At 39.8% G+C, this 21,729-nt stretch overlaps 1 protein-coding gene and 1 long non-coding RNA gene across 2 annotated transcripts in view; one reads left to right on the forward strand and one right to left on the reverse strand.

Annotated features, from left to right (window-relative positions):
* Positions 1 to 6,654, forward strand: part of LOC120397235 — a 33,233-nt gene extending 26,579 nt beyond the window's left edge. Inside the window, exon 2 of the long non-coding RNA XR_005593731.1 lies at positions 6,321 to 6,654. This is a non-coding gene — a long non-coding RNA (uncharacterized LOC120397235). The remainder of the gene's footprint in view (positions 1 to 6,320) is intronic.
* The window catches only part of LOC120397233 (macrophage mannose receptor 1-like), a 66,479-nt gene that overhangs the window by 35,796 nt on the left and 8,954 nt on the right, over positions 1 to 21,729 (reverse strand). The window contains exons 5-15 of the mRNA XM_039522933.1: positions 21,368 to 21,481; positions 19,179 to 19,325; positions 18,059 to 18,241; positions 16,192 to 16,349; positions 14,372 to 14,485; positions 12,783 to 12,898; positions 12,072 to 12,220; positions 10,031 to 10,230; positions 7,087 to 7,217; positions 5,252 to 5,339; positions 828 to 972 (exon numbers count right to left, since the gene is read on the reverse strand). Coding sequence (XP_039378867.1) covers positions 828 to 972; positions 5,252 to 5,339; positions 7,087 to 7,217; positions 10,031 to 10,230; positions 12,072 to 12,220; positions 12,783 to 12,898; positions 14,372 to 14,485; positions 16,192 to 16,349; positions 18,059 to 18,241; positions 19,179 to 19,325; positions 21,368 to 21,481 — 1,545 coding nt within the window. The remainder of the gene's footprint in view (positions 1 to 827; positions 973 to 5,251; positions 5,340 to 7,086; positions 7,218 to 10,030; positions 10,231 to 12,071; positions 12,221 to 12,782; positions 12,899 to 14,371; positions 14,486 to 16,191; positions 16,350 to 18,058; positions 18,242 to 19,178; positions 19,326 to 21,367; positions 21,482 to 21,729) is intronic.

Here is a 21,729-nt window from a genome sequence, read left to right on the forward strand (position 1 = left end):
TTGGCCTTCTACATTTAAATTAAGGAAGCCAATTTATTTTCCTCCCCTCATGCCCTTTTGTAAAACACTACTCAAACGTTGCATTTCAAAAATGTATAAGTGTGGGTTTTTCAGGTAATGTCTATAAGTATACAAGTCATAATTATTTATATATTGTACCGGAAAAAATAATTAAAAATTAAAAACTACTACAAAGTATTTCCAGATATTTTCATCAATGTTACTAGACACAGTTGTGTTACCAAACAAAAGAAAACAAGCTTGATTTCAGTTAGAAAAGCACATAAGGTTCCAGAGATATTATCTCATCTAAACAGATTAGTCCGAACTCTCTGATCTAATCCACAATTGTTTTCAGTTGCTTCCAGTGCCATTCAGTACAAATATTCACACACAGAGGAAAGAGGATTCTCAGTCTATGGTTATTTTTGAAATCCTTCCTTTGTTAGGGAGACTTATACAAGTATAAAAACAAATGTTTCACAGAACACACCATAATTATTAACAGTGTTAACTTTTACGGTATGAACCTATAAAGAACATTAACCCACCACATATTGAATTTGCTCTCTATAGGACATATACAAACTCGCCAGTTATTTATATGCCTTATTTAAGCACATGTACATATGCATGTTCAACTGCATATTCCTAACTCTGAAAATCTGGCCGTATATATGTTGTGCTACTTAGCTCTCTTTTTGCATGTAACCTTAAGTAAAGTATAGTTTTCAAAATCTCACCTCTTTAATTTGTAATTAGCCCACCAAAGGTACTTTAAAAAAAAATCTGTTTAGTTTTCTTATTTATAGGGGAAGCAATCCTACCTTTTTTTATCTGACAAATCCAATCATGCAGCATTTCGCAAGATGCATGCTCCCAATGTAAGGCAAAACTGTATCCACTGATCACTCCACAATCTTTGTCTCCTTCCCGATTTCTTGATCTTTCTCCCCAGTCTGTGTACCTTACCTATTGTAGAAAACAGCGTAGTTACTATTTTTGCCTTAAAGAGGGACAGTGTTTGTTTTCTGCATTATCATGCAAGAGTGACCTAGGCTTGTTTTACAGATTTAGTCTCTTATTCAATGGGATTGGGAAAGCGGGAGTGTAGTGGAAACAATGTGCTTAACACTTGTGAGGATGAGCGTAGTTTCAGGCATAGCATAGTGGGCCACTGGTGGACTGAGACTATCTTCAGTGGGAGTAAGATGAAGCATTTCTTGCTGTGAAGAACTTTCCCTCCTGTCTGCAGTCTGAGGACACAATGTCAGGGTAGGAACAGACAAGTGCACTTGCTTCTCTGGCTGCGAGTTTCATCTAGCCTCACTGCTGGTGTTTCTGTAAGTGCTGGATAAACTTCACTTGACTACCTGCGTGATAGAGCTGTCTCCCTCATGGCTATTAAACAGACACTGGTAGAGAGTCCTCCCCTGCTTCTGCCCTTGTATATTGCTGTACTGGCAGCCCGATGCTGCCTCCCTTGCAAACCCCAGCACAAGGAGCAATCTGGGGATGGAAGAGAACTCTTCACAGCACTGACTGATATACTGGGATTCTACAAGATGCAGAACAGCCTGTAGGCAGCCAGGTAAGGCTGCTGTAAATTAAAGCACCCCACAGCTGGCATCTGGGGGCACAGAGAGGGCTTAAAGCCATGTTTACCTCCCCTCTCCTTGATCTGCACTTTCTGTGTTTTGCCTCCAAGAGTAGCAGCAGAGTGTCTGCCTAGATCCATAAGTGATGGGAATTGTTAAAATCTCCCTTTGTGAGGACAAGTTACCTGCATCTCCAAAACAAGCAGGAACTAGGCCCCTGCTCAGGCAGTTGTCACTTGAAGTTAATCTCAGAAGCATTCACCCTGACTCACACCTTCCTTTGTTGGGATTGAGCATTGTGGTACAATGCTGAAGGTTCAGGGTTCAATCCCTGCTGATGATGTATAATCAGCTGATGCATAATGGGGCAAGGTTGTTAGAGTTGCACATAATAGAATTGTTTTTTCCTTTGGAAATTAAACACACTCAAAGAATCTTAAAAGAAAGTTACAAGCATTGCAAGTTAAAGTCAAACATTGGAAAATGAGGAATGATTAAATATTCATGTTTTCCACAGGAACCCTCTCTCATTCAGGGCATAGGATGGAAAGGGGCAGAAAGGGGAAGACTTACGGTTGTGTGGGCAACTGTGACTCTGGTGTTTCCTTTCTTTCAAATGCTTGACCTTGCAACCTAAATCATTTCATTTTAACATCTTTTCTTGTATGTAATTCTGTATAAAGCCCTGAATCCTTTTGGACATGGCTATCTCAGGGTACGTCTACACTACGGGACTATTCCGAATTTGCATAAACCGGTTTTGTAAAACAGATCGTATAAAATCGAGTGCGCGCGGCCACACTAAACACATTAAATCGGTGGTGTGCGTCCATGGTCCGAGGCTAGCATCGACTTCTGGAGCGTTGCACTGTGGGTAGCTATTCCGTAGCTATCCCATAGTTCCCACAGCCTCCCCCGCCCCTTGCAATTTCCGGGTTGAGATCCCAGTGCCTGATGGGGCAAAAATCATTGTCGCGGGTGGTTCTGGGTAAATGTCGTCAGTCACTCCTTCCTCTGGGAAAGCAACGGCAGACAAGCATTTCGCGCCTTTTTTCCCTGGATTGCCCTGGCAGATGCCATAGCATGGCAATCATGGAGCCTGTTTTGCCTTTTGTGACTGTCACCGTATGTGTACTAGATGCCGCTGACAGAGGCAATTCAGCAGCGCTACACAGCAGCATGCTTTTGCTTTTGCATGACAGCAGAGATGGTTACCAGCCATACTGTACCATCTACCAATCCATAACTTGGTAAAAAGATGAGCATGGCTACCAGTCGTTTTGCACCATTTGCTGCTGTCATAAGTGCCCCTGGCTGCTCTTAGCCAGGGGCGCAAAAGCCAAAATTGGGAATGACTCTCAGAGTCAATCCCTCCTTTTTGGTATCTAAAAATAGAATCAGTCCTGCCTAGAATATGGGCAAGTGTACTAGAGAACCACTGTATCAGAGAGCACAGCTGCTCTGTGTCAGATCCTGCAGAAATTATGAGCTGTATGCTATTCACAGGGGGTGCTCCTGCAACAACTCCACCTGTTGATTCCGTTCTTCCCCCAGCCTTCCTGGGCTACTGTAGCATTGTCCCCCCACTTGTGTGATGAAGTAATAAAGAATGCAGGAATAAGACACACTGACTTGTTAGTGAGAAATGAGTGGAAGGCAGCCTCCAGCTGCTATGATAGTCCAGACAGGACAGTAAGGAGTGTGGAGCAGAGGAGCCCAGCATCCCTCTGCTAGTCCAGGGGCAATTGAATCTTTTTTTTTTACACATGAAGGGTGGGGGCTGACAGAGCTCAGCCCCCTGTTGCTATGACGACAATGGTTATCAGCCATACTGTACCATCTACCATGAAAAATTAGGGCCAGGCACCCTTGATAGACCTCACCAACGCTAGTCTGCATGGTTACCAGTCCTTTTGCACTGCCCCATGTGCCAATAGGCTGATGACGAGGACGGATACCAGTCGTATTGCACCATCAGCCACCCATGGCGGGGGGGAGCAAGGATGTTGGTGTTGAGTGCTGCAGCATCGGGTCTGTCTGCAGCATTCAGTAAAGATAGGGTGACATGTTAAAGAGTCAAGAGAGGATTGTTTTCCCTTTCACTTCTGGGGGTGGGTGTGGGGGTGCGTAAATTGCCGAGCTATGCCCTGACCCACCGCGGACACTGTGTTTGACCCTAGAAGCATTTGGAGCTCAGCCAAGAATGCAAATACTTTTCGGAGACTGCAGGAACTGTGGGATAGCTTGAGTCCTCCAGTCCATGAGCGTCCATTTGATTCTTGGGCTTTCCGTTATGTTTGTCACGCAGCAGTGCGCTGAGACCCTGCTATGGCGTCTGTCTGGAGATTTTTTTAAAATGATTTTGAATTTCGTCTTCTGTAACGGAGCGCTGATAGAACAGATTTGCCTGCCCTTACAGCGATCACATCCGCATGGTCCATGCAGGAGCTCTTTCTTTATTTTGATTTTTAACTGCATCGCCACACGTGCTGATCTGAGCTCCACGCTAGGCAAACAGGAAATATTCAAAAGTTCGCGGGGCTTTTCCTGTCTACCTGGCTACTGCATCCGAGTTCAGATTGCTGTCCAGAGCGGTCAGTGGTGCACTGTGGGATACCGCCCGGAGGCCAATACCGTCGATCTGCGGCCACACTAACCCTAATCCGATATGGTAATTCTGATACTAGCGCTACTCCTCTCGTTAGGGAGGAGTACAGAAACCGGTTTAAAGAGCCCTTTATACCGATATAGAGGGCCTCTCAGTGTGGACGGGTGTGGCGTTAAATCGGTTTTACGCTCCTAAAACCGTTTTAAACGCCTAGTGTAGACCAGGCCTCAGAGACCTCATTCCTCAGTCTGCCCCACTGTAACACCCGCATTTCACTGCAGTTCTCTTGCTGCCTTTCTCTATGGCTGAACTCCTGGGGGTTAGTAGAAGGGTGCTATTAGCGAAGGGCTCACAGCTCTGGAATTTGAGCCTTTTTGCAGGGAAACGAACCCTGTCTTTTAGGACATGATCCACTTATTTTTTTCTTGGTTTGGGTCTGTAACCAGTAGTAATATCTGTAATATCCTGGGAAGGTAGTGGTGGGATGACTGCAAATTTTGTAATAAATGTCAGATACCATGATGTTGGTCACAACAACAAGCAAGCATATAAGTATTAGACATCTACTGTTCCCAGGATTCAAGGCTACTGGCTAGTGGGACTGGAAACCTCTAGTACATGCTTTGGCTTTCAGAAGCAATGACTGGAGATCTTTGGTTTCCCTTAGAAAGGATAATATGCTCTATATGCTTTGACATGAACAAGGCAACTGACTCACTGAAATCTGTAGTTGGAGTCATGATTAGTAACAGAAGCATTTCTTCAGGAAAGGCTGGGAGCTGAGTCGGGTCGCCTGGGGCCCCAATCCTGGAAACACAGGCATGCTTAGCTTTACTACCATGAGTAGCCCGTGGATTTCAAAGTGACCAATGTTCAAATGTGCCATTGGTTCCAATGAGATACTCAGAGTAATAAAGTGAAGTGTGTAAGTGTTGGCAGGATTAGGGCCTATGAAAGGAGGAGGAGGACAGGAATAGGTTGAGATAAGAACAGAGAAAAAAGACATCCTGAAGTCAGAAACATCATTAAAAATTAAATTACTCACCGGAGAGCCGTCACTCCATGCAAATCCTTCGTCAGGATTCAAGGAAAATATACCAGTCCAATAAGTACTATATGAGGATCCACCTTTTCTAGTATATATTGCATGAAGAGAACAGTATATAAATAGGTATAAGTGTAGTTTATATAAACAAAAACTGTTATGTTTTAGAACATGGGTCCCGATTCTAAGCCCAATTAAGTTACAGAAGGAATCCCACTGACTTCAGTGAGCTTCAGATCAGGATCCTACAGTACTTCAACAAGTTCTCTATAGAAATACCTCATTATCGATCGGAGAGATCAACTGACATTTTGCAGTTTTCAATTGAAAATTCAAATTATTTACTGCTGCCAGTATCATCAGATCAAACTCACTGGTATATGATACACCTTTACCTCAATATAATGCAACCCGATATAACATTAATTTAGATATAACACAGTAAAGCAGTGGTCCGAAGGGGCGGGGCTGCACACTCCGGTGGATCAAAGAAAATTCGATATAGCGCAGTTTCACCTATAACGCGGTAAGATTTTTCGGCTCCCAAGGACAGCGTTATATCGAGGTAGAAGTGTATGACCAATGCAATGCCCTGGAATCATGGAGTATTCAAAGACTATTGTATTAACTTCATAAATGTTATCAATATCTTTATGGGCAGACTAGTGACTTTATTCCTGGCTCAATGGGTAAGATTAGGGATGTTTATTGAAGGAATTTAAGACAATGGGGATAAAACGCAGGTAACAAGTATTTGCTAGTCCCTCTGGGAATAGCATAAACTGGTTTGATCTGGTTCAAGAAGTGTAAGATAACAAAGGACTTGAAATCATGTAAAATAACAGCTTTGACCAGAGGAGACAGTGACTCTCACTCTAGCCAAGAATGGACAGACTGGAGACTGTAACCAAAAAAAGACAGGCTGCACAGAAAGGACCTGAAGTAATTCAAACCTACCAGAGCCTCTATGTGATAAGCGAGGCATGTGTAGAAGCAGTTTATTATTTTTAAGATGTGTATTATCTGTAATACTTTTGTCTGAATAAATAATACTTTGCTTTATTGACAGCTGGATGGTTCACTAGATAACTCTGCCATTGCCCCTGAAAGAACAGAATTGCAGGGGCTGAACTAAACTCAGACCCGCTGAGTTGGTCACACTTCATTACAGGAGACTGCAGCCTAAGGACCTGGTCTGGAGCAAGAGGATTATGAGATTCCACCTTGACCAAGTGAGACCTAAATAGGAGTGCTCTCCGGGAGGCGACAAAGAGGTCAGAGATGTCGTTAACCAGGGAACTGTGACATATGTAAAGGAGAGGCCCCAGAGGAGGAATTACCACATACTGATTCCATAGAAGAGACTGATGAATTCAAACTAAAACTATTAATGTTGCTCTTAACCTTTGTTTCTTCTGTGTTGTGTCTTCTTTTAAGAAAGAAAAATGTCTGTCAATTCAGGGCTGCCTTTTTTTTTCTTTTTTTTTTTGAAATGGGTTCAATCAGTGCTTAGTTAAAGATGAGTCACAAAAATTGGCCCTATTTTCTATTCTTATTTTTGTAAATATAGCTGTTTTTGCACAAATGAACTCTGGACCAATTTATATTCTCCCAAACCATATTCCATATATTATGACACATATTTATGAAGCTCCTGTATATACCCAAGCTTTTTTTTAAAATGTGACCGCTAAGAAAATTAATAATTTGAGAGTGTTGACCAACACAGAGGATTTTTCTGCTTTTACAGACTAACTATTTCACAAAGGATAAAAGAGCATTTCTAATTATTATTAGACGACATATAATTAATTAGAATAAAATATGATACATACTTTATTGCAGTTTTTATTATACGATTTTCCTTCTTACTCTGGATGGTAGCCAGATCGCCTCCTATTTCTCTGCAAAAATCTCGAGCTTCAAACCATGTTTTCTTTTGTTGTTGTGTATTCTTACAAAAACACTAAAGAGAATATAGTTTACAATACAATAGTCTATACTACATTATATTATAAAATCAAGAAACATCTCTTTTCTTTAAAAATGGGATTTTTGTACAGCTAGACAAGTCAAAGAGCATGTCATATACAGGTAACAAGTTACAGAGTGCTCTATTTGTAAATTTAACTGTTTCACTTCGCATGGAGATCTATCACTCACTCACAGAAGTGAGGAATATTGGGGAGGATTTGTAGCTGCTAGAATAGCAGAGAAGGAAAGAAGTCAGTTTACAACTCATAGGAGCTGTGGAAGTGCCAAGGATACCCCGTGACGTGAGTGGGAGGGAGAATTGTCAGAGATGAGAAAAAGTGGAGTGAGGAGCATCTGGGTATGCTGACTAGAGTGGCTTAGGCCTCACAAGAAGAGGTTTGAGCAATGGGTGAGCACAGGGCTGACCTGACCAATAAGGGAATAATAGGACCAGAATCAAAATTACCTTTGGTTGGGTTTGTTTAAAAAAACAAAAAACAAAAAAATTACAAAACTAAAACAAGGGTCTCCTAAAACAAAAACTATTAACATCTTACATTTATTTTGTACTCTTTGTTCTGTAGAATCCCAAAGCATGTTGGACACACTTTGCACCCAGTCCTGCACTTCTTTCTTAGGTCATTTCAAATGTCTTCTAAAAGATACTTATTTCATATGTCTTTGGACATCTCCCATCTATCACTTTTCATTTGAGGCGCTCAAAGCTCCTCACAAATATTAATTTAAATTAACCCACCAGCATCCCTGATAGATGTTAGCCTAAAGAATATGGGGAACGTCCTGTTCTTATCATGGGCCAAGCCTGAGACTCTCTCCTGCCTTGGGTGAACTTAATATTTATGTTCCCATGCCATCTATCCTTATAGCCCATCCTGTCATGAGTGCAAATATGGAACCTCTAACTCACAACGGTGAGCTTGTACAGGTACAGATGATCACAGCAAACAGGAGCTCTGTTTGTTTTTTGACTCACTAAATAATCCCACTGATGCCAAGCTTTGTTGTTTGTATTATTTAAATCAAGCATTTTAGCCTTTCCCTTTTTATTAAGTATTTTTTTCAGAAATACTAGATCTGCTCTGTTTGTGTTGATCTCTCTTTTCCTGTAGTTGCCGTAACTTGTTATTTCTTTTCATAGACCGAATGTCTTGATGTATTTTGTTCCTCCTTCCCCCTCCCCACCAATTTTCTACTCGTTTATTTTCCTCTAGTGTATAATCTTCCTATCTTTTTCTTCCTTTTACTCTATTCCCCTTCTTTTCTTCTCTTGTTCTGGGTTGTGTTCTTTAACCATTTCCTACCCTTCAATCACCTTCCTTGTCAGTCTCTCCCTCCTTTGTTTTCCACTCTCCAAAATTCATATTCACAGCAATATTCACTCACACTAGTCCCAACACCTCGCATAAAAGGAGTGCCTTCCTTGCCCATCCCCAAGTCAGAGGATATTAATGGACAGCTGATCTTCCTCCATTCCTGGGTGGGTATAGAATTGAGCTGGATCTTTAGGACTGAGTTCAGTTATCTGAGGGGAGCTTGGTCTAGTCTCAGGGTATGGCTACACTTACGGTTTGCAGCGCTGGTAGTTTGCAGCGCTGGTCATCCAGCTGTGTAGGAGCAGCACTGGTGTGTGGCCACACTCACAGCTACCAGCGCTGGTGTGTGGCCACATTTGCAGCATTAGCAGCGCTGCTGGGAGCAATGCATTATGGGCAGCTATCCCAGCATTCAAGTGGCCGCAACGTGCTTTTCAAAAGAGGGGGGTGGAGTGGGGTCTAGTGTGACAGGGAGCGGGGGGAGAGAGAGAGGGGATTTTTGGAGCCACACTGTGTGTTTAGCTTCCTGACTTGAAAAATCAGAACACCTTTCCAACCCCTTAGTCTTAACTCTTAATTGCAAAAAGCCTGCAGCTCCCCGCTGTTTCACTCCCTCCCTGCCTGCAATCTCATTTGATTGTTTACAGCCAGGTACAGATGATCACAGCAAACAGGAGCTCTGTTTGTTTTTTAGATAAGCAGTTCAACGGAGCTCCAATCGTCCATTCTGTTGCATTCACTCTCCCTGCCTGCCTCTCATTTGATCGTTCACAGCCAGGTACAGATAGCTCCTGTTTGCTGTGATCAGTGTTTGTTTTTTTAGATTAGCAGTTCAACGGAGCTCCGATCGGTTCTGTTTCATTCACTCTCCCTGCCTGCCTCTTATTTGATCGTTCACAGCCAGGTACAGATAGCTCCTGTTTGCTGTGATCAGTGTTTGTTTTTTTAGATTAGCAGTTCAACGGAGCTCCGATCGGTTCTGTTTCATTCACTCTCCCTGCCTGCCTCTCATTTGATTGTTTACAGCCAGGTACAGATGATCACAGCAAACAGGAGCTCTGTTTGGAGCTCCGATCGGAGCTCGTTCACAACAAAACAAAGAGAGGCTGCATAACAAAACAAAGAGAGTAATTTATAAAAGCATTCTGGGATACACCTTATACCCTGGAGGCCAATCACAGCGCTGGTGTGTGGCCACACTTGATGACCAGCGCTGCAGCACCAGCGCTGGAATCCTTATTCCCCATGCTGAGTGAGGTGTACGGCCAGCGCTGCAGCCAGGGAGTTGCAGCGCTGGAAGTGCCCTGCAGGTGTGGCCACTTACTAATTGCAGCGCTGGTGGAGGCTTTCCAGCGCTGCAAATCGCTAGTGTAGCCATACCCTCAGATAAGGCAGAGAGAACTGAGTCCCCTCCTTTCCTTAAAATCAAGAATTAAGCCTCTCACCCTCCATTGACTAGTTTAGAACTTACTTTGAAGCATGAACTGCTATAAGCGCTTGATTCCCAACCTTGGGGGCATGTGGGAGAAGGAGTTGTTGGAGAAATAGTAGGTGGTGTCGCTCCCTCAGCCCATTGTTTACAGAGAAAGGTTTCCACCCTCTCACAATTAAGAACATCCCATAATCCAGCTGCAGTTCCGGTTCTCATAGCAACACAGCCTGGCTTTCTTCCTTAATGAGAAAAAAATAGCACAAATTAGTTGACAATAATATAACATATTAATTGATTGTTATTTATATATTTACAGCAATACTTTTTAATAGTATTTTAATATTTACATGGTAGACAATGGTCTAGGTGCCTTCCAAACACTGAAGACAGAGTCCCTGCCCTGAGTAGCTCGAAAGAAATGAAACTTCTAGTTAACTTAATAATACATTTTATGAGGTAAAAGATGAAGATTTTACTGCAAAGACATTCAGGACATGATTTCCCATTTACACGCAGGCTCGCGTACTACTGAAGTCATGTAAAAGGCATTAATGTGAGTGTAAATACAAGGGCTCTGCTCTGGCTCTGTAAAGTGGCTTTAGTGTCACCAAAAATCAGGTCCTCAGTATGTATGTATATATATACACATATACATATACACACACACAAACACACACACACACACACCAGCAGCACACGTGATATGCTAAGTCCCATGAGCACTTTTAACAAAGAAGGAAACCCCTACAGAATTTAAACAGGAACCTTCACCACCTTGACCATGAGAAGTCCTGAAAATGGTATGTAGAACGTTATTCCCATATAGAGTAAAGAGCATTAAATCACCTAAAAAATCCGTCTGTATCAAAATGATTTAAACAACTTGCTGATAAAAGGCTCAATCCACTACCTATTGAAGCTAATGTGAGTGTTTCTCTTTGGATCAGGTCCCAACAAACTATTCCAGATATCTGTTTGCAAGGAAGTTTCCATATATTCAGGCTAACAATACAAATGCAACACACAAAGAATGATAATCTCTAGTTATGCAATTGTTTAATTTCTAACATAGCCCCATAGCTACTATTTCTCTATTTGGGCCACTTCTATCCAGTGCTAAATATCACCCAAGTTAGGGGGATGAATGTGAGACCAACTCAAGACATAAAGCTCTAGGAATTGGTCTTTGACCCTGGCCTATAACAACAACAAGGATTCTGATTGTCCGGCCATATGGGAAGAAGAACAAGAGACTCTGGATGTGGTTTAATTAGGCCGCAACGTTATTAATAACTGTCTGGGAGTACTCATTTAGTCTGGTTTCAGAGGGCTTTTCCTGCCCATTTACCCTATGTACTCTCCCCTCCCTTCCAGTCCGGTCACCTGGGGGGGATGAGTCAGCACCCCCACACTGACCCGCTCTGTGGCTGCACTAGCATCCATGTTTCTCTGCCTCTTAAAGCGGTATACCTTTTTCTCCAGCAAACCAAACACTGCTACTGTGCTGCCACTTTCCTCCTCCCCACTTAAGGTGTTGTGAGGTCATCTGATTTTCCTGTGAAGACTAGCCAGCAGGTTAACCTTATGGAGATAGCACATCAGAAGTCATAGCATTCCTCTGAGAATAGAAATACCAAATCTCCTGACAATGAAACCAATCAATAAAGATGTATTGAGAACTATCAACAACTGTAAAATCTATTAAGGAATAGAGAATGGAATCTCATTGGAGATTCAACATTCAGTCTTTTAGACCAGTGGTTCTCAAACTTGGGCCGCCACTTGTTCAGGTTCAGCCGATTGCTGCTCCCACTGGCTGCGGTTCGCCGCTTGAGGCCAATGGGGGCTGCAGGAAGGGCAGCCAGCATGTCCCTTGACCCGTGCCATTTCCTGCAGTCCCCATTGGCCTGGAGCAGTGAACTGCAGCCAGTGGGAGCCGCAATCAGCCAAACCTGCAGACGCAGAAGGTAAACAAACCGGCTCGGCCCGCCAGTGGCTTCCCCTGAACAAGCAGGGGCTCTAGTTTTAGACCATATTTACAATACAGACAGTATATATCGCACAGCACTGCAGTGCATACCGGGCATTGCTGAATTCCAGTGAGTAAACAGAACTGCTTCACCATTGGTCCACTTGAAAGTCCCTTCTTCCTCTACATCTGAAAGACCGATCCAGAAATATTTTTCGGGCCTCAGCCCAACCAAACTAATCAGGTAGGCTTGTTCATACCTATAAAAAGGATAAGTAGTGTCAAACCAAAGATAAATTGAGTTTTGTTTTCATAGTATTTATTTTAAAACTAAACAAGATATAATTACTAACATAACTCAGGCAGCATATTAACTTTGGAATATTCATAATGTATAACAATTGAGTTCTTCTTTTCTGCTGTTCACTAAACCATGAAGGCCTGAGGGACAGGATGGGAAAGAGGAAGTCAGATTTTTGTTTGTTTTCTTTTGTCTCAGTTTTGGGGCATTCTACTGACCATTCGGTACTAAAATTAGGGATGCAGCTATGGCATGAGGTGGTGGTTTTATAATGTAGAAAAGCACTTTTCCAAAACAAAAATGACTTATTCCCCTGGAAGGAAATTTTGTTAAAAAAAAAAAATTTACAGGAGCAGGTAACTTTAACATTCCACCTTGATTTTTTATTTGCAGATTAGACCATTTTGATACAACATTAGATTTGATAAACAAGTTCTAGGCTGTTTTAGAACTTAGGAGGCTCTAAGTTATTTCCATCATTAGCACAAATGTAAAAGTAAAAGAAAAAATCATTACCGTACCTATTTTCAATTGATGCTAGGTAACTCTTATTCCTTTCACAGATTTTATTTGCTTCTGAAAATGTCACGGGTATCTGTCCAATAGAATAACAGTATGTGCCATATCTTTTCCAGCCCTGTAACATGACCATCAGGCATCTGCATGAGTTCTTGATGAATTGTGATATACTACACATTGAATGAACTCGACCCATTTTGAAGTGTATTAATAACATATTAATTAAGAATTCATCATTAAAGCCAAACTAAGACATAATTAGAAAAAAAAGAAAAGAATGTCATCATCAGAGGCAGGAAATTCTTATTTAGCACTTACTCTCAGAATTTCCACTAGGGATAATGGTTTTGTAAATTTAATTGAAGGAACACCACATGCAAACCTACAGAGATGTTTGACTAACTCTGTCTGCCTAACCATGAGTAAAATGACATCAGTACTATTTCTGTATTACAGTCTGCTGAAAATGGAGTAGTCTCAGTTTGTGCTTGGTCTACTGCAAAATTTTCACAGCCTCCAGAGTTGTGCCAGACCTGAAGCACATAGATGCCAGCTCTGCTGTTAGTTGACTTATTCACAAGAGTCCACCCCACCTTCCACCCGTGCGGCTCTCCTTGCCCTCTCTAGCCTGCTTCCCCCACACTGCCTGCTTCATTAGCCATCTTTCCCTGCATCACAGGGTTCGCTACCTACTACAGAGTGGCAAGAAAGAACACATTTGGGTAAACACAAGCCCTGGCTAATGAGGACATGCTCAATTTAGACCTAATGACATTGACTTGGTGTGCAATAGAATGTAGTAAGAAGAGCATGAAATGCATTTTATTAACACTATTGAGCTGCTTGTGAATGATTTTGTTACTATATTCGCCTGGGCACATACATATTATATACATATAAAAATTATCTGTGGAATTCTCTGGAAATTTTGTTTAGTGACATTTTTTACTCCTTTTGAGTACTTAAATAGTGACATCTAGTGACTTTTCGGGTTTGTCTGGTAACTTCCTGCTACGTGGAGTTGGCAATACTGTGGCTGTGTCTCCCCTTCCCATGGGCACTAGTGGTGGCTGCGTACCTGCTCTCCTCATGCTAGGTGGTCAGGGAGTGTATGGTTAGGGAAGCCCCCGGGCTCAAACTCCTCCCTGTATAGCTCAGCTGGGCCCTGGGGTCAGGAGCTGGTCCACATGCTCACCATCCCATACTGCTGTCCTCAAACTCAAAGAAAAGGGCACCAAAATACGAGTTTGCCCAGGGCACTATTTTCCCTAAGGCTGGTCCCAGCTATCAGTATGGGAGCATACATATAAATAAAAAATGAATTCAGACCAGATTTGTCTTAACTGAAGTAGTATTTTTTTTCAGATTAGTAATAATCAATATGCATAATTTACCAATGCTTTACAGCAAAAATACTAGGCTCATTTACAAGTGGTTATTGTAGATGGCATAATGAAAGAGAGTAACTGAAAGAGTGAAACCTAGTAATAAAATTTAACTTCCTGGATATCCATATAATTCATTTTGAGTTGTTCACAAGCAAAGCTCCCATTGATTTTGAAAATTAATGGTACTCTCACTGCCTACTTACTTTCTGGCAGCCTGCATCTGTACTTTCCATTTCCTGAGATACTTGTGACAATGGTTTCCTTTTACAGATGTAACCAACTTTCTTTTCACAAAGATGATCTGCCCAGTAGCCATCCTGAATTTGGCATTAGGAAGAAAGGAATGTCAGTGAAAAGAGATTCAGAGTCTTTAGAAAACTGCTCATTTCCTTTATCTGTCCTGTTCTTTGAAAGAGAAAATCCTGTTTCTTTCTCTTTCTTAAGCACTTCTATTAATTGATTTAGAAATATAAATCGCATTTCTTTCACAAAGCATATAGTGGTGACAGTGTCACTGTGGGAAGCAGGCAAAGGTACTATGAAGGTTGTGTCCAGATCACTTTTGTCAGCAAATCTACTCTACTGAAGTCTGCTACAGAGTAGACGCAAGCATTGTGCGCTCATGGTGGTTTTCTCTTTGTTCTTTCTTGTAGTTCATCTACTTAATCTCAAATAAATGTCATTTTAAACTAAAAGTCAATGTTTAGCTCTTTCTGTACTGAAACAACTATTAGTCAGTTAGCTTTGGGTATGTGCTGAGACCATTTCCTATCATACTAGCTAATATTGTGCCATTGTTTCCTTCCTTATACTCCCCCATTGGTCTGTTTGTATCCTTCTGTTCTCGCTTATATTTAGCTTGTAAGGTCCTTGGGACAGGAACAGTCTTTGTTCTGTTTCTGTATCGCACTAGCACACGGAGGTCCTTGTCCACCACTACTCTTCTGGGAACTGTGTTAATAATAATCTAATTCAATATTTACACTAGTTTGAATCTAAGCATGTGTACAATTTTTAAATTACATCCATAATATAACTTGCACAGTAAATTGCCTTTGACAATGTTGCTACAAAATATTGACAATATTTCAGCCACCAGCAAAGATGTTAAACTAATTCAATTTTAATTCATACAAAGTCCCTTGACTTGTCTCTACCAAATGCTTGCCCCACTTGCCACCTACCCCCCAGTAAATAAGCAAGCCTTGGAGAGCGCTTTGCAATACAGCAAATCTGGTTTGTCAGTCCAAAGGGGCAGTGAAGGAAGTCAGTCAAGAACTCATCACAGACAATGTGTACTAGCTAGAATGTCTCCAAAAGTCACAAGTATCTCCGTTTAACATGAGAGAGACTCTTTCAAGTGGGCAGGGCTCAAATCAAATAGGTCTTTATCAACCATACCAGTACCTTAAATTCCACCTATAGGCTCCTTGGCAACCACTGCAGATCTCAAAGCACTGGTGAAATGTGCTGTTTGCATGAAGTACCACTTAGCAAGTAGGCAGCCGCTTCCTTCACCACTCTAAATAGTATATGCTTATGAATGATAAATCACAGCTAATAATTACATAATTCACCACAAACTAATGAAAGGCACCACTCTTCACCAAAAATAAAGCAAACCTTAGTGTATTTAGTTTATCCAAGAAAAGGTTAAGAGGTAACCATCAATTTCTCTCTAATTTAGCAGGCAAGAGAGCTCTCTAATTTAGCAGGCAAAAGCATAAAAATGGCTGAAGCTGACACTAGAATATATTTTTACTAGAAATAAGATGCAATTCTTAGCATCTTACTAACCATTGAATGGTTAGTTGTAACCAACCGTTGAAACAACGTAGGTACCGTGTGGTGGATTCTTCATCACTCTGATCTCATCCTGTGACTCTAGGCCTCAACATGGGCCTGTAGAACCTACTCTTTAGTCTGGCCCTGGCTAGGTGGTGAAAGTGGGGCTCAAAACCAGATGTATATTGGGAAGCTACCTTCAATGTTAACTGTGTTAATATTGATCGGATTATGTTACCTGGCCCTTCACAGCAACACAGTCTTCTTGCCTGTTGTTTGTTCTAGTTGGTTCTCCACGTTGCCATTTGGTGTATGTCACAGGAGTCCCATCACTCCATTCAAAAAACATTTGAACCTTAAAGTCGTTCAGTCCAATCCACAGCTCATCTGTTGGCTCTAAAACATAAAAACAGTTATTGTGATAACAATCCGTCTATAGGATAAAGTTTCATGTTGATTTTGGAATGAGGAAGTTGTGTTCAAGAATTTTAAGATGTAGCACAAAGAAGTGAATTCTTGCTGCTTTATCAAAAACCTTGGTTGTGCCTCTTAACAGCAACAGTTAGACAAATAACTGGGGGTCTTATCTGTTACAATAGCATGGTTCTAGACCAGGGGTAGGCAACCTATGGCACGTGTGCTGAAGACGGCACGCGAGCTGATTTTCAGTGTCACTCACACTGCCCGGGTCCTGGCCATCAGTCCGGGGGGCTCTGCATTTTAATTTAATTTTAAATGAAGCTTCTTAAATATTTTAAAAACCTTATTTACTTTACATACAACAATAGTTTAGTTATATATTATAGACTTATAGAAAGATCTTCTAAAAACGTTAAAATGTATTACTGGCACACGAAACTTTATATTAGAGTGAATAAATGAAGACTAGGCACAGCACTTCCAAAAGGTTGCCAACTTTGTCCAAAACACATTGCCAGTATATTTAGAATAAAATAATGCAAACAAAACTTTACTCTAACTCTTCAAAAATCATACTTCCTGTTCTCACACACTGTACCCACCTACCAAGAAAATAAAAAGTTTCTCTTACTTTTAACAAACATTTAAGCAGGGCTGGGTGACATTCTTTTGCCAACACTTTTTTTTGGTGAAAAAATGGAGATTTAGTGACCAATGTTTTTGTGAATTTGTGTCAAATTTCACTGAATTGCTCGTTAAAGGTAAAAAAATAAAAAAACAAACAAACCCATTTATTTTTGACATTTTCAAAATAAAATGTTTTACTTTGATTTGAAAGACTTCATTTAAAAATTCTCTTTAATTTTAGAAATTCAAAAATAGATAAGTGATTAAAATTGAAATGAAACATTTTTCTGAAATGAAATGTTTCATTCAATCCAAAATAATTTTTCTTCAACTTGTTGATTCTCTGAAAATTAAAAAAAAAATTAAAAAACAGTCCAATTCCAAAGTAATTTTTTTCTTCCGAATTTTCAGAATTGCCAATGATAAAAAAATCTGCTATTCACCCTACTCTACCTTTAAAACTTTTTAGCAAAATGTATGTAACCCTACTCATCTTGTGCCACATCTCTTCAAAGACAAAAAACAAGACAAATGGGTAAAAATAAATACCTCACATTCCTATTCACAGTAGAATCCGCATTTTCATAATAGGTAGGTAAATAATAGATTTTTCAGTTCACTGATAATTCTGAAAAATTGAGGAAAAAATCATTTCAGGTAAAAAAAAATGTTCAGCAAATCAGAAAGTCAAAAGAATTTTGTTTCAGTTCAGATTAAATGTTTTGTTCACCTTGAAAGGAAATTTCAATTACAATTTTGAGCTTTTTTAAAAATATATATATATTGTTCCATATTGTACAATTGTACTTTATTTTTCATCATTTATCCCCTCCATATGTCAAGTGAACTTTGATCTATATTCTTTGGCTACAGACATTTTAGCAACAAAGAATTCTGTGGCACCTTATAGACTAACAGACGTTCTGCAGCATGAGCTTTCGTGGGTGAATACCCACTTCTTCAGATGCAAGTCATTTTAGTTTAAACAATATAAACCAGCCAAGTGGAATATTATAAATATGAACACAGGCAAATTACTGCCCTGTAAAAATACTCACTGAACCCAATCTGAGACACTATAAAGTTGTGCTCTTCAACATTGCGGATACTGGCCAGATCACCATCCTCCTTTCTACAAAAAGTCAAGGCTTCTTTCCATATTTTGGGCTCCCTGTGAATCATGTAACAGTGACCTGCATATGACATCCATCCATCTGGGCATTTAATAGGACCCAAATCATCTAAAATTAAACAATGTATCAGCATAATTAAAAAAACAAAGTAAATAAAACTGGCTGTATTTGCTTTCATTCTGTATAAAAGTCTGAAGGTCAGGTCTAATACTTGATGCAGAATCTGCTATAGAAAATATCAGTATAGTCAAATGAGATATTAAAAATATGAACATTTTAAAAACACTTGAAAAAGAGGACATTTTACAATTTAGGTACTATTTTCAATGTCAGATGTAAGATTTTCATATATTACAGCTAAGTATTGTGTAGGTATTGACATCTTTTTCTATATTATTTCATAATTGATTCTCAGTTATCTGAACATCAGAAATTGTAATCTAATGCTGAATGCCTTTGAATTGAGTATTTTTTAAATAGATGCTTTCACTAAGAAATATCAGACCATATATGGGACTAGGTGAACTTCCCAGATATGGATATAGGGAAAAATTACAAGGAAAAACCCTGTTCCCTTAAAATAACTTGTGCGCCACCTCTGTGATGTGTCACTGTTTTCTCCCTTTGCTTTTTCACTTCTTACTTTCTTCCCTTTTATGAAAAAATGATTCACTTTGTTTCAACTGTCTTCTCCCCTTCTTATGTTCACTATTGTGAATATTTCAGTGAAGCATTTAACTGGCAGAAATGCTGTGGAAAAGGTGGATTTTAAGTTCCTTTTCTCCTTCCTCGTCTTTACTTACTACTGTGCCAGTGAGTTATAAGATCCAGCCCGCGATGTTTAAACAGGGTAAAGGGCAGGGTGGTTGCAAAATGAAAACCAACAAAACAGAAGAGTGTATGTTAGGAAAAGAATTCCTTCTCTTTGAAAATAGTTCATAATCTCATATAGATACAAAGATAAAATGCATTTTATCTGCTCACCTTTGCAGGCTGGAATGCTACAGCACAGATCAACAAACTTTATATTTATTGACTGACTTACCTGAGGGGACAGTGAAAGAATCTAATCTGGTGGTTCCCCTTTTACAAATGTAGCCAAGTTTCCGATCACATTCCCAGTTTTCCCATTTAGCATTTCTTCCAGGATTTAAAGCTGCACAGATTTTTCCAGACTCTGGAGAGGGACTTCCTTTGGGGAAAAAAAAAAAGACACAAAAAGAGAGACTCTCTCTGTATGTCAAGTACAGTTCTGAGTTATAAATATGACTGGGGAGCTCGTTCCTGGATGAATGTTAACCAGGAAATTCTCATTTTTCCCCAATTTCAATCCAAACTCAGATTTGCAGTCTTAGAAATAGCTACATGTAGTATTCAAATTTAAGGAATAGGAAAAACATCTGAACTCGAGGTTCATTCAGTTCCATCATCCTTTTGACCTTAAAAATCCCATCATAATGGGATACAGAAAAACAAGAAATATTGAATTTATGGGAAAGGCAAATCTATTTTTATGATAAAAAAATATAGTTGGCGCAAACATACATTTTTGAATGTTTTATAACTGATATATCTTACAAGAGAAGCTGAAATAGATGCTGATATGATGCTTAGAAGTACAGTTAATGAGCCAGATCCTGCCCTTATTTACATCCATGTAATCTCAGGACAGAATTTAACTCAATATTTATGGTACTGGAATATTGCAGTCTTCTATAGATTCTTGAACAAGCTTTTGTTCACAGTAAAAATTATGCATGTGTAAACTGACCTCTCAGAGTAGAGTTATTGTGTTATAATTTGAAATACATGCATGGGTTACCCTGTCCCAAAACCACTGACCAAGATTTAGCAATTGTCTGTCACAGTGGTGGTATAATGTATTCAGCAGGTGAGACCCGGGAAGCGTATGTGTGTGTGTGTGGGTGGGTAGTATACTGCGATAAAAAGTTATTTAATAGTAGACAAAGTAATATAACTGACTGTCAAAAAATACAAAAACAAAACATAACAGGTATTTTACTCAAATCAGAATGGAACTGGATTCCACCCATCTACAATAACATTAAATATATTAAGAGTATATATAATAAAAAATAATTATTTGGATACACATGCATAGTATAACTTTCTACCAAGGTTATTTAACCATATGTAACCATCTAAATAAAAACAAATAAATATCTATATCTATATCTCTGTATGCACAGACTATTATCTTATAGGTTACTATCATGAATCATTATCAGTTCAAAGTTTCCCTTCCCGCCAATCTCTCACTGGGGGCTGTCTAATGCCAAAGTTAGTCTTTGAGCAACATGCTTCCTTCGCTGGTGCCTGGAGCCGACCCTGGCTACAGCACACGACCCAAGATTTAAGAATCCGAAGTGCCTTCCAAAATCTGAGAGGGGCAAGGTGTGGAGCATGCTTTCAGAAGTCTTAAAAGAGCAACACTCTGATACAGAAACTACAAAACCCACACCACCAAAAAAGAAAATCAACTTTCTGCTGGTGGCATCTGACTCAGATGATGAAAATGAACATGATTCACTGTACACTGCTTTGGATCATTATTGAGCAGAACCTGCCATCAGCATGGACACGTCCTCTGGAATGGTTGTTGAAGCATCAAAGGACATGAATCTTTAGTGCATGTGGCATGTAAATATCTTGTGACACCCGCTAAAACAGTGTCATGCAAATGCCTGTTCTCATTTTGTGAGGTGACATTGTAAACAAGAAGCAGGCAGCATTATCATCTTCTGCAAATGTAAACAAACTTGTTTGTCTGAGCAATTGGCTGAACGAGAAGTAGGACTGAGTGGAGTTGTAGGCTCTAAAGTTTTACACTGTTTTGTTTTTGAAGGCAGGTTTTTTGTTTTTTACATAATTCTACATTTGTAAGTTCAACTTTCATGATAAAGAAATTGTATTACAGTACTTATATTAGGTGAATTGAAAAATACTATTTCCTCTGTTTTTACAGTGCAAATATTTGTAATAAAATAAAGTGAGCACTGTACATTTTGTATTCTGTGTTGTAATTGAAATCAATATATTTGAAAATACAGAAAACATCCAAAAATATTTAAATAAATGGTATTGTATTATTGTTTAATCATGCGATTAATCATGAGTAATGTTTTCTAATTGCTTGGCAGCCCTTGCTGAGATCCATTGTGGTCATATGAAAACAGAATTCTGGTTTTAAATATTCAACAGATTTATACCTACCTGGTGACCAGTTCAAGTATCTGAAAGGACTACCACCAATCCATTGCCATCCACTCTTTAAATCCAGCCTGTTAAGCCCAGTCCAGAGAGCAGAACCCATACTTTCAGTTAACCCTAAACAAGAAATTGCATGACATGCTGCACTATTACATTTTCGGATAGGATCAGTCAGTAAAAATTATATTTTGTAGATTATTCACGTATATGCATTTCAGACAGGCTAATAAGAAGTTAATTAACATTTCATGCTGAAATTTTGACAAGAAGCTGCATTTCTTAAGTCAGTATGAGAAATAATGGCAGCAATTGCAAAGTGAACATGAGCAAGATTCCACAGAGTAAACTCAGCCTTGAAGCTATAC

This window comes from Mauremys reevesii, linkage group 2 (genome assembly GCF_016161935.1).
Source record: "Mauremys reevesii isolate NIE-2019 linkage group 2, ASM1616193v1, whole genome shotgun sequence".
NCBI classification, from domain to species: Eukaryota; Metazoa; Chordata; order Testudines; family Geoemydidae; genus Mauremys; species Mauremys reevesii.